This window comes from Pongo abelii, chromosome 4 (assembly GCF_028885655.2).
Source record: "Pongo abelii isolate AG06213 chromosome 4, NHGRI_mPonAbe1-v2.0_pri, whole genome shotgun sequence".
Taxonomy (NCBI): domain Eukaryota; kingdom Metazoa; phylum Chordata; class Mammalia; order Primates; family Hominidae; genus Pongo; species Pongo abelii.
Genome location: NC_071989.2, coordinates 163,251,238 through 163,263,656, shown reverse-complemented (window position 1 = coordinate 163,263,656; position 12,419 = coordinate 163,251,238). Strand labels below are relative to the sequence as shown.

The following is a 12,419-nucleotide window of genomic DNA, read 5'->3' as shown; positions in this document are numbered from 1 at the left end:
ATTTGGTTACTTCCAATGGGAATAAAGCCCCACGAGTTGCTTTGGCTGGGTCTGGGGCACAGAGCTGTATGGAAGGAGGGAACTCTGGTAAACCTTGGGTCTTGTGGTCAAGGGAGCCATTCTCAACTCCACTTTCATTCATGCCCCATATCCACTCTCTATCAGTCACAGTCCCTGCAGGAAAAAGGTGGCACACTCAAACGGGAGAGTTTAATAATTGGACTATACATAAATTTATGGACAGAGTTGAGGAAAAGCGACAGGTTATACTACAGTCCTCTGGGACTGGCACGAGCTGGGAGCTGTTAGCACCTCGGTCTAGGGGGCCAAGGGTGGAGGTCATTATCCAACCCAGAGGAGCAGCTTTTCTGGAGTGGGCTGCCTGATTCGAGGTGCTCAGCCAAACCAGCAAGGACGGAGTCAAGGAAATATACCCCCACCTCACATTCCTCCTGCCTTCAGATCCCTTGCCAGTACTCCTTTTGGCCAAACCAAGTGGGAAACAGAGGGCAAAAGAGATTATTGATGCAGTTCACACAGGTCACCTCCCAGGGCACAGAGCTGGGTGGGAGGAGCTGGACGTGAGTCCAGAGGGGCAATCAGAGACATCCACACATCCCACAGTGGGTCTGGCTTTCCTTCAAATCCCTGCAGACTCTGACCATTTCTTACCACTTCCACAGCTGGTTCCTGGTCTGAGCCACAATCCGCTTCGTTGGATCACTGCAGTAGGCTCAGCAGGTCTCCCAGCTTCTCCAATCTGTTCTTAACTTAGCAGTCAGAGTCATTCTTGTAAATTGTAAAGTCAGGCCATGTCACTTCTGTGCTCAGTGCCCTCAAAGTAAGAGAAAAAGTCAAAGTCCTTACAATATTCCACAAGGCCCTGCACAATCTGCCATTTCCCCACCACCTCTTAACCTCATGTCCCCATTTTTCTCCATTCCTCACTCTGCTGCAGCCATACTATCCTCTTTTTTTTTTTTTTTTGAGACAAAGTCGTCTCCCTCTGTCACCCAGGCTTGGAGTGCAGTGGTGCAATCTCACCTTGTGTGGAAGAAGCCCTCCTGGGTTTAAGTGGTTCTCCTGGCTCAGCCTCCCTAGTAGCTGGGACTACAGGCATGTGCTACCACGCCGGGCTAATTTTTTTTTTTTTTTTTGTATTTTTAGTAGAGATGGGGTTTTGTCATGTTGGCCAGGCTAGTCTTGAACTCCTGACCTCAGATGATCCACTCCTCAGCCTCCCAAAGTGCAGGGATTATAGACGTGAGCTACCACACACGCCCGGCCTCCTTTGCTCTTCTTTGAATACAGCAAGAAAGTTCATGCTTTAGGGCTTTGCTGATCCCTCTGCCTGGAATGTTCTCCCTCCCTCCTCCATCAATTACTCAAGTGTCTCCTGCCCAATGAGACCTACTCTGACACCCCTTTGTAACATTGCAAACTGGCCCTACCTCCACATTCCTGATCCCAATAACCCTGCTCTAATTTTCTTTTCCTCGTATCACTTGAAATCTTTTAACATGCCAAACAATTTACTTACTTGTTACAATTTTTTTTTTAAGACGGAGTCTCTTGACCTCGTGTCCCCATTTTTCTCCACTCCTCACTCTGCCGCAGCCATACTATCCTCTTTTTTTTTCTTTTTTTTTTTTTGAGACAAAGTCATCTCCCTCTGTCACCCAGGCTGGAGTGCAGTGGCATGATCTCGCCTCACTGCAACCTCTGCCTCCCGAGTTCAAGTGATTCTCCTGCCTCAGACTCCCGAGTAGCTGGGATTACAGGCACTCACCACTATACCCAGCTATTTTTTTTTTTTTTTTTTTTAAGTAGGGACTCGGTTTTACCAAGTTGGTCAGGATGGTCTCTATCTCCTGACCTCGTGATTTGCCCGCCTTGGCCTCCCAGAATGCTGGGATTACAGGTGTGAGCCATTGCGCCTGGCCTATTTATTACATTAATTGTCTGTCTCTTCCCACTAGAAAGCAAGTCTTAAGAGTCTAGAGCTCTGTTTTGTTCATCAGTATGTATCTCCAGAACGTGGGAAATAGTAAGTAGGTGTTCAATACATAGTTGCTGAGTGTTGTTGAATGAATAAAATGAGGTTGAAAAAAGATTAATTTGGAGATTTTCCAATTAGAAAAGGGAAGAGAATGGGTAGAGCCAGTGAGATTAGAGGGTCCTATATAAATGAGCAGGAGAAAAAAAAAACAGTTAAAGTGGATTTATTGATCATCTACTATATACCTGTTAAAAATAGTGAAAATATAATTTAAAAATAAGGCCAGACGTGGTGTCTCATGCCTGTAATCCCAGCACTTTGGGAGGCTGAGGCAGGAGGATCACTTGAGTCCAGGAGTTTGAGATCATCCTAGGCAACATAGGATTTTTTTATTTTTTTGAGATGGAGTCTCACTCTATCGCCCAGGCTAGAGTGCAGTGGCACAATCTCAGCTCACTGCAACCTTCCACCTCCCAGGTTCAAACAATTCTCCTGCCTCAGCCTCCTGAGTAGCTGGGATTACAGGCGTGCACCACCTTGCCTGGCTACTTCTTTTGTATTTTTAGTAGAGACGGGGTTTCACCATGTTGGTCAGGCTGGTCTCGAACTCCTGACCTTGTGATCTGCACGCCTTGGCCTCCCAAAGTGCTGGGATTACAGGCTTGAGCCACCGCACCAGGCTGGAAGACTCCATCTTAAAAAAAAAATTATCCAGGCTTGGTGGTATGCACCTGTAGTCCCAGCTACTTGGGAGACTGAGGTGTAAGGATTGCTTCACCCTGAGGGGTCAAGACTGCAGTGACCCATGATAGTGCCACCGCACTCTAGCTAGGGTGACAGAGAGAGATTCTGTCTCAAAATAATAATAATTAATATACCATTTGTAAGTGGTAACAAAAACTGTAGAGTATCTAGGAAGTATTTGAGGATACATGAGACCTGTATGGAAAAAAATTGAAACCTCAAATAAAAAACAGAGAATATAATAAAAATGAGAAAGACATACTGTAATCTTGGGAGGAATAAGTCAATAGCAAAAAAATTAATTTTCTCCAAATTAATCTATAAATTCAATTTAATCGCATTCAGAATGGAATAGTTTTTTTCTGGGAAGCTGATACACTTACTGTAAAATGTTTGTGGATGAATAAAGATCTACAAGATAGAATAAAGGGAAGGGGAGGTACCTGTCTCACCAGATGCTAAGGCATACTACAAAGCCATGGAAATAGTGATATTGGCACAAGATCAGATGAATCAGTGAAACACAAGATCAATGGAACAGAATAGAGTTCAGAGATGGTTCCATATGGAAACTTAATATATGTAATGATGTTACACCAGGTCATTGAGGGTGGATAATCATTCTTCCTCCCCCAATGATCTGGGATAAAGTCTTTATATTTAGTAGTAGATTCTACTGGAAATACTGGCTCCTAAGTAAGGAAAATTAGACTGGATTTCTACTTGACACCACATTCAAAAGTGAACTTCAAATAGAGTGAAACCTTAAATGTAAAAGGTAATACTATAAAATTAATAGAAGAAAATGTAGCATGTCTTTGGGATCTAGAGGACTTCCAGCTTTTGATAAAGAAAGAGTAGCTTGTATTGGGCTGATTTTCCTGTCAATAACATTATAGACTCTCAACAGAATATAATAAACGACTATTTGAAGACACTGGAGAATGACTAAAAGCAGGCAGAAACTGTATGTATATAATTGTAGAAAGAAGGAAAATTGTACTGGGTGTGATCTACTTTTATCTGGCTTTTACCTTGAGGTCGCTCACCATTTGAGTGGTCTATAGGGTGGAGCTCATGCAGAAAGTGGCAGTCCTATTGGGCTTGTAGAGTCAGAAGAGTGCAAGGTTGCGAGAGCAGCTGGAACTTGAGGGGAGACATCACAGAATAAGCCACAGAAGAAAGAATCCCAAACTATATACAAAAATTTCCTTCTAATTTATAGCCATCCCCTGAACTAGTCATATGCAAGGTAAGATTCCAAAAAACTCCTGGGAAAACAACAGCTGGAAGGCTGAAAGAGCTGAGCAGAAATTTCAGCAGCTGCTCTGCCCTGGGAATATAGTTTGCAGTTAAAATTCTGCCAAATTGGAGAGACTTGGCAAACACTCCTGGCTTTTGATTGACATCCCAGAAGGGGTATCAGACCTTAGGAGTTGAGACCATGTCCCAGGACTAAGGGTTGCACCCTAGAACTACTGGCAAACTCAAATAGACTTTCCTTAACAAAGGCTAAAACCAAGCTGCCACAGGGTCAAGGTGATCTGCAGCAATCTGAGTCTCTGCTAGAATGAAACTCAACACTTTTCAATCTGAGGGCCTTGTCAAATTCAATGCACAAAGGAAAAACAACAAGATAGTTACTCAACATTTTTTAATCCATGAGGCTTAGTGAACTAACAGCATAAAGAAAAATCAACAAGTCTGGGCATGGTGGCTCACGCCTGTAATCCCAGCACTTTGCAAGGCTGAGGTAGGTGGATGACTTGAGCCCAAGAGTTTGAGACCAGCCTGGGTAACATGGTGAAACCCCATCTTTCCAAAAAAAAAAAAAAATTAACAAGATGCATCATGATTACCAAAGATAAGGAGAAAATCTTAAAATCAGCCATGGGGAAAAACCACATTATATATAGGGGGATGATAATGATAATGATAAGAATATTGGTTGAGTTGACTTTTCATGAGGAACAATTGAGGCCAGAAGACAATGGAACAATATGCTCAATTTGTTGGAAAAAAAAAAAAAGAAGTCAAGTTAGAAGTCTATGTTGACCATAAACATCTCTTTTTTTTTGAGACTGAGTCTTGCTCTGTTGCTCAGGCTGGAGTGCAGCGGCATGATCTCGGCTCACTGCAACCTCCGCCTCCCAAGTTCAAGCGATTCTCCTGCCTCAGCCTCCCTAGTATCTGGGATTACAGTTGCATGCCACCACACCTGGCTAATTTTTTTTGTATTTAGTAGAGATGGGGTTTTGTCATGTTGGCCAGGCTGGTCTCGAACCCCTGCCCTCAGATGATCCACCCACCTTGGCCTCCTCCCAAAGTGCTAGGATTACAGGCATAGCCACCATGCCCTGCCTGACCATAAACATCTTTATAAAATTGAGGTGAAATATAAGCATCTTCAAATAAGCAAGTACTGTTAGAATTTATCACCAGCAGACCAGCACCATAAGAAATTCTAAGGAAGTTTTTCAGGCTTAAGGGAAAATTCAGGCCAGATGAAAAATCACACATATAGGATGAAATGAAGACTGTTAGAAATGGTAAATATGTAAGTTAACATAAAAATTATTTTTTTCTTAAGTTATTTAAAATTCATTTAATAATTTTAAAGCAAAATTAATGACAGCTTATTGTGGGATTTATAACATATGTAGAAGGAAGCTATATGATAGTAAAGAAGAGGAGAGGGAGTATGAATGTAACTAAGATAAGATTCTTACCTTATATGTGTAGCGGAATAATATCAATTTTAAGAAAGAGTGCGGGCCGGGCATGGTGGCTCATGACTGTAATCCCAGAACTTTGGGAGGCCGAGGCAGGAGGATGACCTGAGGTCAGGAGTTCAAGACCAGCCTGGCCAACATTGTGAAACCCCTTCTCTACAAAAATACAAAAATTAGCCAGGTCTGATGTCAGGTGCCTGTAATTCCAGCTACTCGAGAGGTTGAGGTGGGAGAATCACTTGAGAATCCCATGAGGCGGAGGTTGCAGTGAGCCGGGATCACACCATTGCACTCCAGCCTGGTGGCAAAGCGAGACTCCATCTCAAAAACAAAAACAAAAACAAAAAACAAAGAGTGTGATAAGTTATGGGTGTAATTCTTAGAGCCATCATTTAAAAAATATACAGTGGCAGCAGTTCTGGTTAGGAGGCTGAGTTTGTTTACGTTGCTTACAGATTTAGCTGCTGCTCCAGCTCCAAGATGGGGAAATCCTTCACCAACTTCATGTGCAAGAAGGATTTTCATCTTGCCTCTAAATCCAATATCAAAAAAGTATGGATGGCAGAACAGAAAATATCATATGATAAGAAGAAACAAGAAGAATTAATGCAGCAATATCATAAAGGACAAGAATCATATGATAACAGATTGCTTATGGGAGATAAACGTGTAAATAATGGCCTTAATTTCATGTATGAAGCTCCACCAGGAGCTAAAAAAGAAAACAAAGAGAAAGAAGAAACAGAAAGAGAGACTGAATACAAATTGGAATGTCAGAAAGGCGCCCCAAGAGAAAAATATGTCAAAGATGACATGAACATCAGAGAGCAGCCCTGTGGTATTGAGGTTCGAAATGTGTGGTGCATTAAATGTCACCAATGGAGTCATGTCAACACAGATCAAGAAGGTCCTTTGTTTGGTCTTTCTGGAATCAATGCAAATTCGGTTCCCACTGATGGCTCAGGGCCATCGATGCACCCCTTGGAGCTCATAGCAAAGATGAGAAACAGTGGGTTTGCACTGAAACGAAATGTACTGGGGAGAAACTTGACCGCAAATGATCCATCAAAGGAGTATGTTGCAAGTGAGGGTGAAGAATATCCAGAAGTTGAATGTTTAAAGTCACTAGCAACTAAACAAAAACAGAAATTTTCAGGAAATTAGATCGACTGGAGAAGAAAAAGAAAAGAAAAAGACAGAAAAAAGAAAAAGTTTCAGAAGAGCAGAAGTAAACACAAAAAACATAAATCCTCTTCCTCCTCCTCCTCCCGCTCCTCCTCTTCCTCTACTGAGACTTTAGAAAGCAGTAGTGAGAGTGAGAGTGACAATAAAGAAAAAAATAGAAAGAAAAGAAAGAAAAGCAAGTGTTCAGGGCATAACAACAGTGATTCTGAAGTGAAGGACCATTCTAAGAAGAGAAAACTTCATGAAGAACTTTCTAGCAGTCACCATAACCAGGAGAAAGCCAAGGAAAAGCTCAGGTTCTTAAAACATGAGAGTTCTAGGGAGGACAGCAAATGGAGCCATTCCGATTCTGACAAAAAGTTCAGAAGCCATAATTACAGCCCAGAGAAGAGAGGCTCTGAAAGAAATGACAGGAGTTCAAGACCAGCCTGACCAACGTGGAAGGCAAAACAGCCTGTAATACAGCACTTTGGGAGGCCGAGGCGGGCAGATCGCGAGGTCAGGAGATCGAGACCATCCTGGCTAACACAGTGAAATGCTTTCTCTACTAAAAATACAAAAAATTAGCTGGGCGTGGTGGCGGGCACCCATAGTCCCAGCTACTTGGGAGGATGAGGCAGGAGAATGGCATGAACCCGGAGGCGGAGCTTGCAGTGAGCCGAGATTGGGCCACTGCACTCCAGCCTGGGGGACAGAGCAAGACTCCATCTCAAAAAAAAAAAAAAAAAAAAAAAAAACCCAAAAAACCTAATTTTAATTACTCATCTCTGTAAACTGTCGATTCAAGTACAAAACTACATGAGTACCATAAGAATGAATTTTGCAAATATTTGTAAGTAAGCTATTTTGGGGCTGTAGAAATATTTTCTGTTGGTAACTGTTTCTTGTGCCCTATACCAGATAAAAACCACATATAACTCTGTGACATTTTCTTTGTTCTGAAACATCATTAAAAGAATGACAGTAAAAATATATGTATACATACATATATATTTTATATATATATATACACACACGGTGTCATATAGCTAAAAAGTATTAGAGTAAACTAGATGGGGTTCTTAAAAAGTACTTAATTAGACCAAGAAAGCAGGAAAAAGAGAACAAAGAACAGAGGGAACAAATGGAAACTGACAACATACTAGACTTAAGACTTAACCCCAAACTTTTTTTGAGAAGGAGTCTTACTCTATTGCCCAGGCTGGAGTGTAGTGGTGCAATATCAGCTCACTGCAACCTCAGTCTCCTGGGTACAAGTGATTTTTCTGTCTCAGCCTCCTGAGCAGCTGAGATTACAGGTGAGTGCCACCATACCTGGGTAATTTTTGTATTTTTAGTAGAGACAGGGCTACGCCACGTTGGCCAGGCTGGTCTTGAACGCCTGACCTCAAGTGATCCGCCCACTTCGGCCTTCCAAAGTGCTAGGAACAAGCATGAGCCACCACGCCTGGCCAACCCCAAACTTATTAACAGTTACATTAAATGTGCAGTAGGAGGCGGAGATTTTCAAAGTGAATAAAAAGAGGCAAGACTCAACTATATGCTGTTTATAAGATAGTCACTTTAAATATAAATATAGAGACAGGTTGAACACAAAAGGATGAAACACAATATGTCACACAAACTATGCATAAGGAAACTAGTATGACTATATTAATATCAGACAAATTAGATTTCAAGACAAAAAGTATTACCAAAAACAGTCATTTTATAGATCGAAAGTTAAAATCATCATCATGATATAATAATTCTCAATCTGTATACAACCAGTAGCAAACCTTTAAAATGCAAAAAACAAAAAGGGACAGAATCAAAGTGAGAAATAAGAGAAATCCACAGATATGTAGGTGATGTTAATATTTCTTTTTTTGTAATTGATAGAATAAGCAGACAAATCAATCAGTAAGGAAATAGAATATTTGGATACATGATCAAACAAATTGATATTTATAGAATACTATACCCAATAACTGCTGAATATACATTTTTTGAAAAGCATATTAAATGTTCACTAAGATAGACTATTTGCTGGGCCATAAAGTGAATCTCAATACATGTCAAAGTACTGACTAAAATCCCACAAAATATGTCCTCTGATCACAACAGAATTAAATTTCTTAAAAGCAATTAAATATATGGAAAATTTCCAAAAATCAAAAACTAAGCAACGTACTTCTAAATAACTTATGCTCAAGAAAGAAGTTAAAAGTGAAATTAGAAAACAGTGTGAACTAAACGATAAGAAAAAACAACATATTGAAATTTGTGGGATGCAGTTAAAGTTCTTAGAGGCATATTTATAGCTTAATGCTTATTTACTTCTAGCTTTAATTGCTTGCATTAGAAAAGAAGAAAGATTGAAAATCAATTGTCTAAGCTTCCAACTTAAGAAACTAGGAAAAGAAGAGCAAATTAGATGTAAAGTTTGTAGATGATAGAAAATAAAGAGCAGAAATCGATGAAATAGAAAATGTATAAACATGCTTGTATCAAAATATCTCATATACACCATAAATATATACACCATGTATCCACAAAAATTAAAAAAGAAAATGCATGGACACTAGGAGAAAATCAAAGAAACCAAAAGTTATTTTTAAAAGATTAATAAAATTGAGTACTTAACTAAACTGATAGAGAAACAAACACCACAAATTACCAACATCAGGGACGACAGACGAGGTATCCCTAGAGATCCTATAGATATTAAAAATAATTAAAAAGGGACAAACCACTTTATGCCACAAATTCAACTACTTAAATAAAATAGACAAACTCATGTTATCAAACCAGTATAAGAAGAAATAGAAAATTTTAATAGCCCTATGTCTACTAGAGAGATTAAAATTTTAATTATAAACCTTTCCATAAGGAAAATTTTAGGCACAGATGGCATTACTGGTGAATTATATCAAATATTTAAATAAGAAATAAGGCCAGGTGCAGTGGCTCATGCCTATAATCCCAGCACTTCAGGAGGCTGAGGTGAGAGGACCACTTGAGGCCAGGAGTTCGAGACAAGCCTGGGCAACATGGTGAAACCCCGTCTCTATTAAAAATACGTAAAAATTAGCCAGGCATAGTGGCATGTGTCTGTAGTCCTAGCTACTCAGCTGGCTGAAGTGGGAGGATCACTTGAGCCTGGGGGGTCAAGGCTGCAGTGAGCTGAGATCATGCCACTGTACTCCAGCCTAGGTGACAGAGTGGGACTGTGTCTCAAAGTAAATAAATAAGAAATAATATTATTCATATATGCATCCTTTCAGGGAGTGAAGGACAGTAGAACACTTTCAAAGTTGTTTTGTGATCCAGCATAATCCTGATACCAAAAATGACAAGAATATAACAAGGTAAGGAAAAAGACAATAGACTAAGATTTCTTGTGAGACACAAAAATCCTTAACCAAAAACTGACAAGCCAAAATAAGCATTGTATTAAAAAGACAATGTATCATATTTTTGCACTTGCAAATTTTGCTACTATAAACGTGTGTGTCCAGGTGTCTTTTTCATATAATGACTTATTTTCCTCTGGGTAGATACCCAGGAGTGGGATTGGATTGCTGAATCAAATGGTAGATCTAATTTTTGTTCTTTAAGGAATCTCCACACTGTTTTCCATAGGGGTTGTACTAGTTTACATTCTTACCAGCAATGTAAAAGTGTTCCCTTTTTACCACATCGACACCAACATCTATTATTTTTTATTTTTAAATTATGGCCATTCTTGCAGGAATAAGGTGGTAGCCATTGTGGTTTTGAGTTGCATTTCCCTGATAACCAGCGATGTTGAGCATTTTTTCATGTGTTTCTTGGCCATTTGTATATCTTTTTTTGAGAACTGTCTATTCATGTCCTTAACCTACTTTTTAATGGGATTGTTTGTTTTTTTCTTACTGATTTGTTTGAGTTCCTTGTAGATTCTGGATATTAGTCCTTTGTTGGGTGCATAGTTGGCAAAGGTTTTCTCCCACTCTGTGGGTTGTCTGTTTACCTTGCTGATTATTTCTTTTGTTGTGCAGAAACTTTTTAGTTTAATTAGGTCCTATCTATTTATCTTTGTTTTTGTTGCATTTGCTTTTGGGCTCTTGGTCATGAAGTCTTTGCCTAAGCAGATGTCTAGAAGGGTTTTCCAATGTTATCTTCTAAAATTTTTATGGTTTCAGGTCTTAGATTTAAGTCTTTGACCTATCTTGAGTGATTTTTGTATAAGGCGAGAGATGAGGATCCAGTTTCATTCTTCTACATGTGGCTTGCCAATTATCCCAGAACCATTTGTTGACTAGGGTGTCTTTTCCCCACTTTATGTTTTTGTTGTTGCCCATTATATTAGTTTGTTTTTATGCTGCTGATAAAGACATACCTGAGACTGGGTAATTTATATATTAAACAAAGAGATTTAATGTAATCACATTTCCATGTGGCTGAGGAGGCCTCACAATCATGGTAGAAGGTGAAAGGCACTTTTTACATGGTGGCAGGTAAGAAAGAGAATGAGAGGCAAGTGAAAAGGAAAACCCCTTATAAAACCATCAGATCTTGTGAGACTTATTCACTAACCCAAGAACAGTATGAGGGAAACCATCCTTGTGATTAAATTATCTCCCACCAGGTCCCTCCCACAACACGTGGGAATTATGGGAGCTACCATTCAAGATGAGATTTGGGTGAGCACACAGCCAAACCATATCACCCATCAATCAACAAGTGGATAAAGAAAATGTGAGATATATATATATGCTGGAATAATACTCAGCTATAAAAAGGAATGAAATAATGGCATTTGCAGCAACCCGGATGGAATTGGAGATCATTATTCTAAGTGAAGTAACTCAGGAACGGAAAACCAAACATTGTTATGTTCTTACTTATAAGTGTGAGCTAAGCTATGAGGACACAAAGGCATAAGAATGATACAGTGGACTTCAGGGACTCAAGGGGAAATGTAGGATGGGGGTGGAGGATAAAAGACTGCACATTGGGTACAGTGTACACTGCTTGGGTGATGGGTGAACCAAAATCTCAGAAATCACCACTAAAGAGCTTATCCATGTAACCAAACACCACCTGTTCCACAAAAACCTATTGAAATAAAAAATAAAATAAAATAAAAATTCTTGGTCCCCCCAACCCAACTAAAAAAAGATAATACATCATAACTGAATGGGATGCATCTCAGGGCTACAAGTTTGGTTCGACATTTAAAAGGCAATAAATATAATTCATCACATTAATAGAATAAAGAAGGAAAATCATAGGATCATCTCAATAGATAAAGGAAATGTCTTTGACAAAATTCAACATGTAATCATGATTTTTAAAAACTAGTAACAATTTTCAATGGAAGGAAACATCTTCAATCTGATACAGGCATCTATAAAAAGCCTACAGCTAACATAATAATAAATATCAAAAAGCTGAATGCTGGCCAGGCATAATGACTCATGCCTATAATGCCAGCTCTTTGGAAGGCCAAGGCAAGAGGATCACTTGAGGCCAGGAATTCAATACTGGCCTGGGCAACATGGCAAAACCCATCTCTACAAAAGAAAAATTTAAAAATCAGCTGGGTGTGGTGGTGCATGCCTGTAGTCCCAGCTACTTGGACGGCTGAGGTGGGAGGGTCTCTTGAACCCATGAGTTTAAGGCTGCTGCAGTAAGGTCTGATTGTGCCACTACACCCCAGCCTGGATGACAGAGTGAGGTCTTGTCTTAAAACAAAAACCAAACAAAAACAAAAAAAACCCTAAATGCTTTCT

At 39.7% G+C, this 12,419-nt stretch overlaps 1 protein-coding gene across 1 annotated transcript; it reads left to right on the top strand.

Annotated features, from left to right (window-relative positions):
* The first annotated feature begins 5,955 nt into the window (after positions 1-5,955).
* LOC100437396 (corepressor interacting with RBPJ 1-like) lies at positions 5,956-6,721 on the top strand. The gene has a single exon (XM_054555289.1). It carries the CDS (start codon positions 5,956-5,958, stop codon positions 6,637-6,639), a length of 684 nt encoding a protein of 227 aa, XP_054411264.1. The 3' UTR covers positions 6,640-6,721.
* The last annotated feature ends 5,698 nt before the right edge of the window (positions 6,722-12,419 follow it).

What these genes read in the sequence shown, in the direction of transcription:
- LOC100437396 (XM_054555289.1), top strand. Translation starts at nt 5,956, where the DNA reads ATGGGGAAATCCTTCACCAACTTCATGTGCAAGAAGGATTTTCATCTT.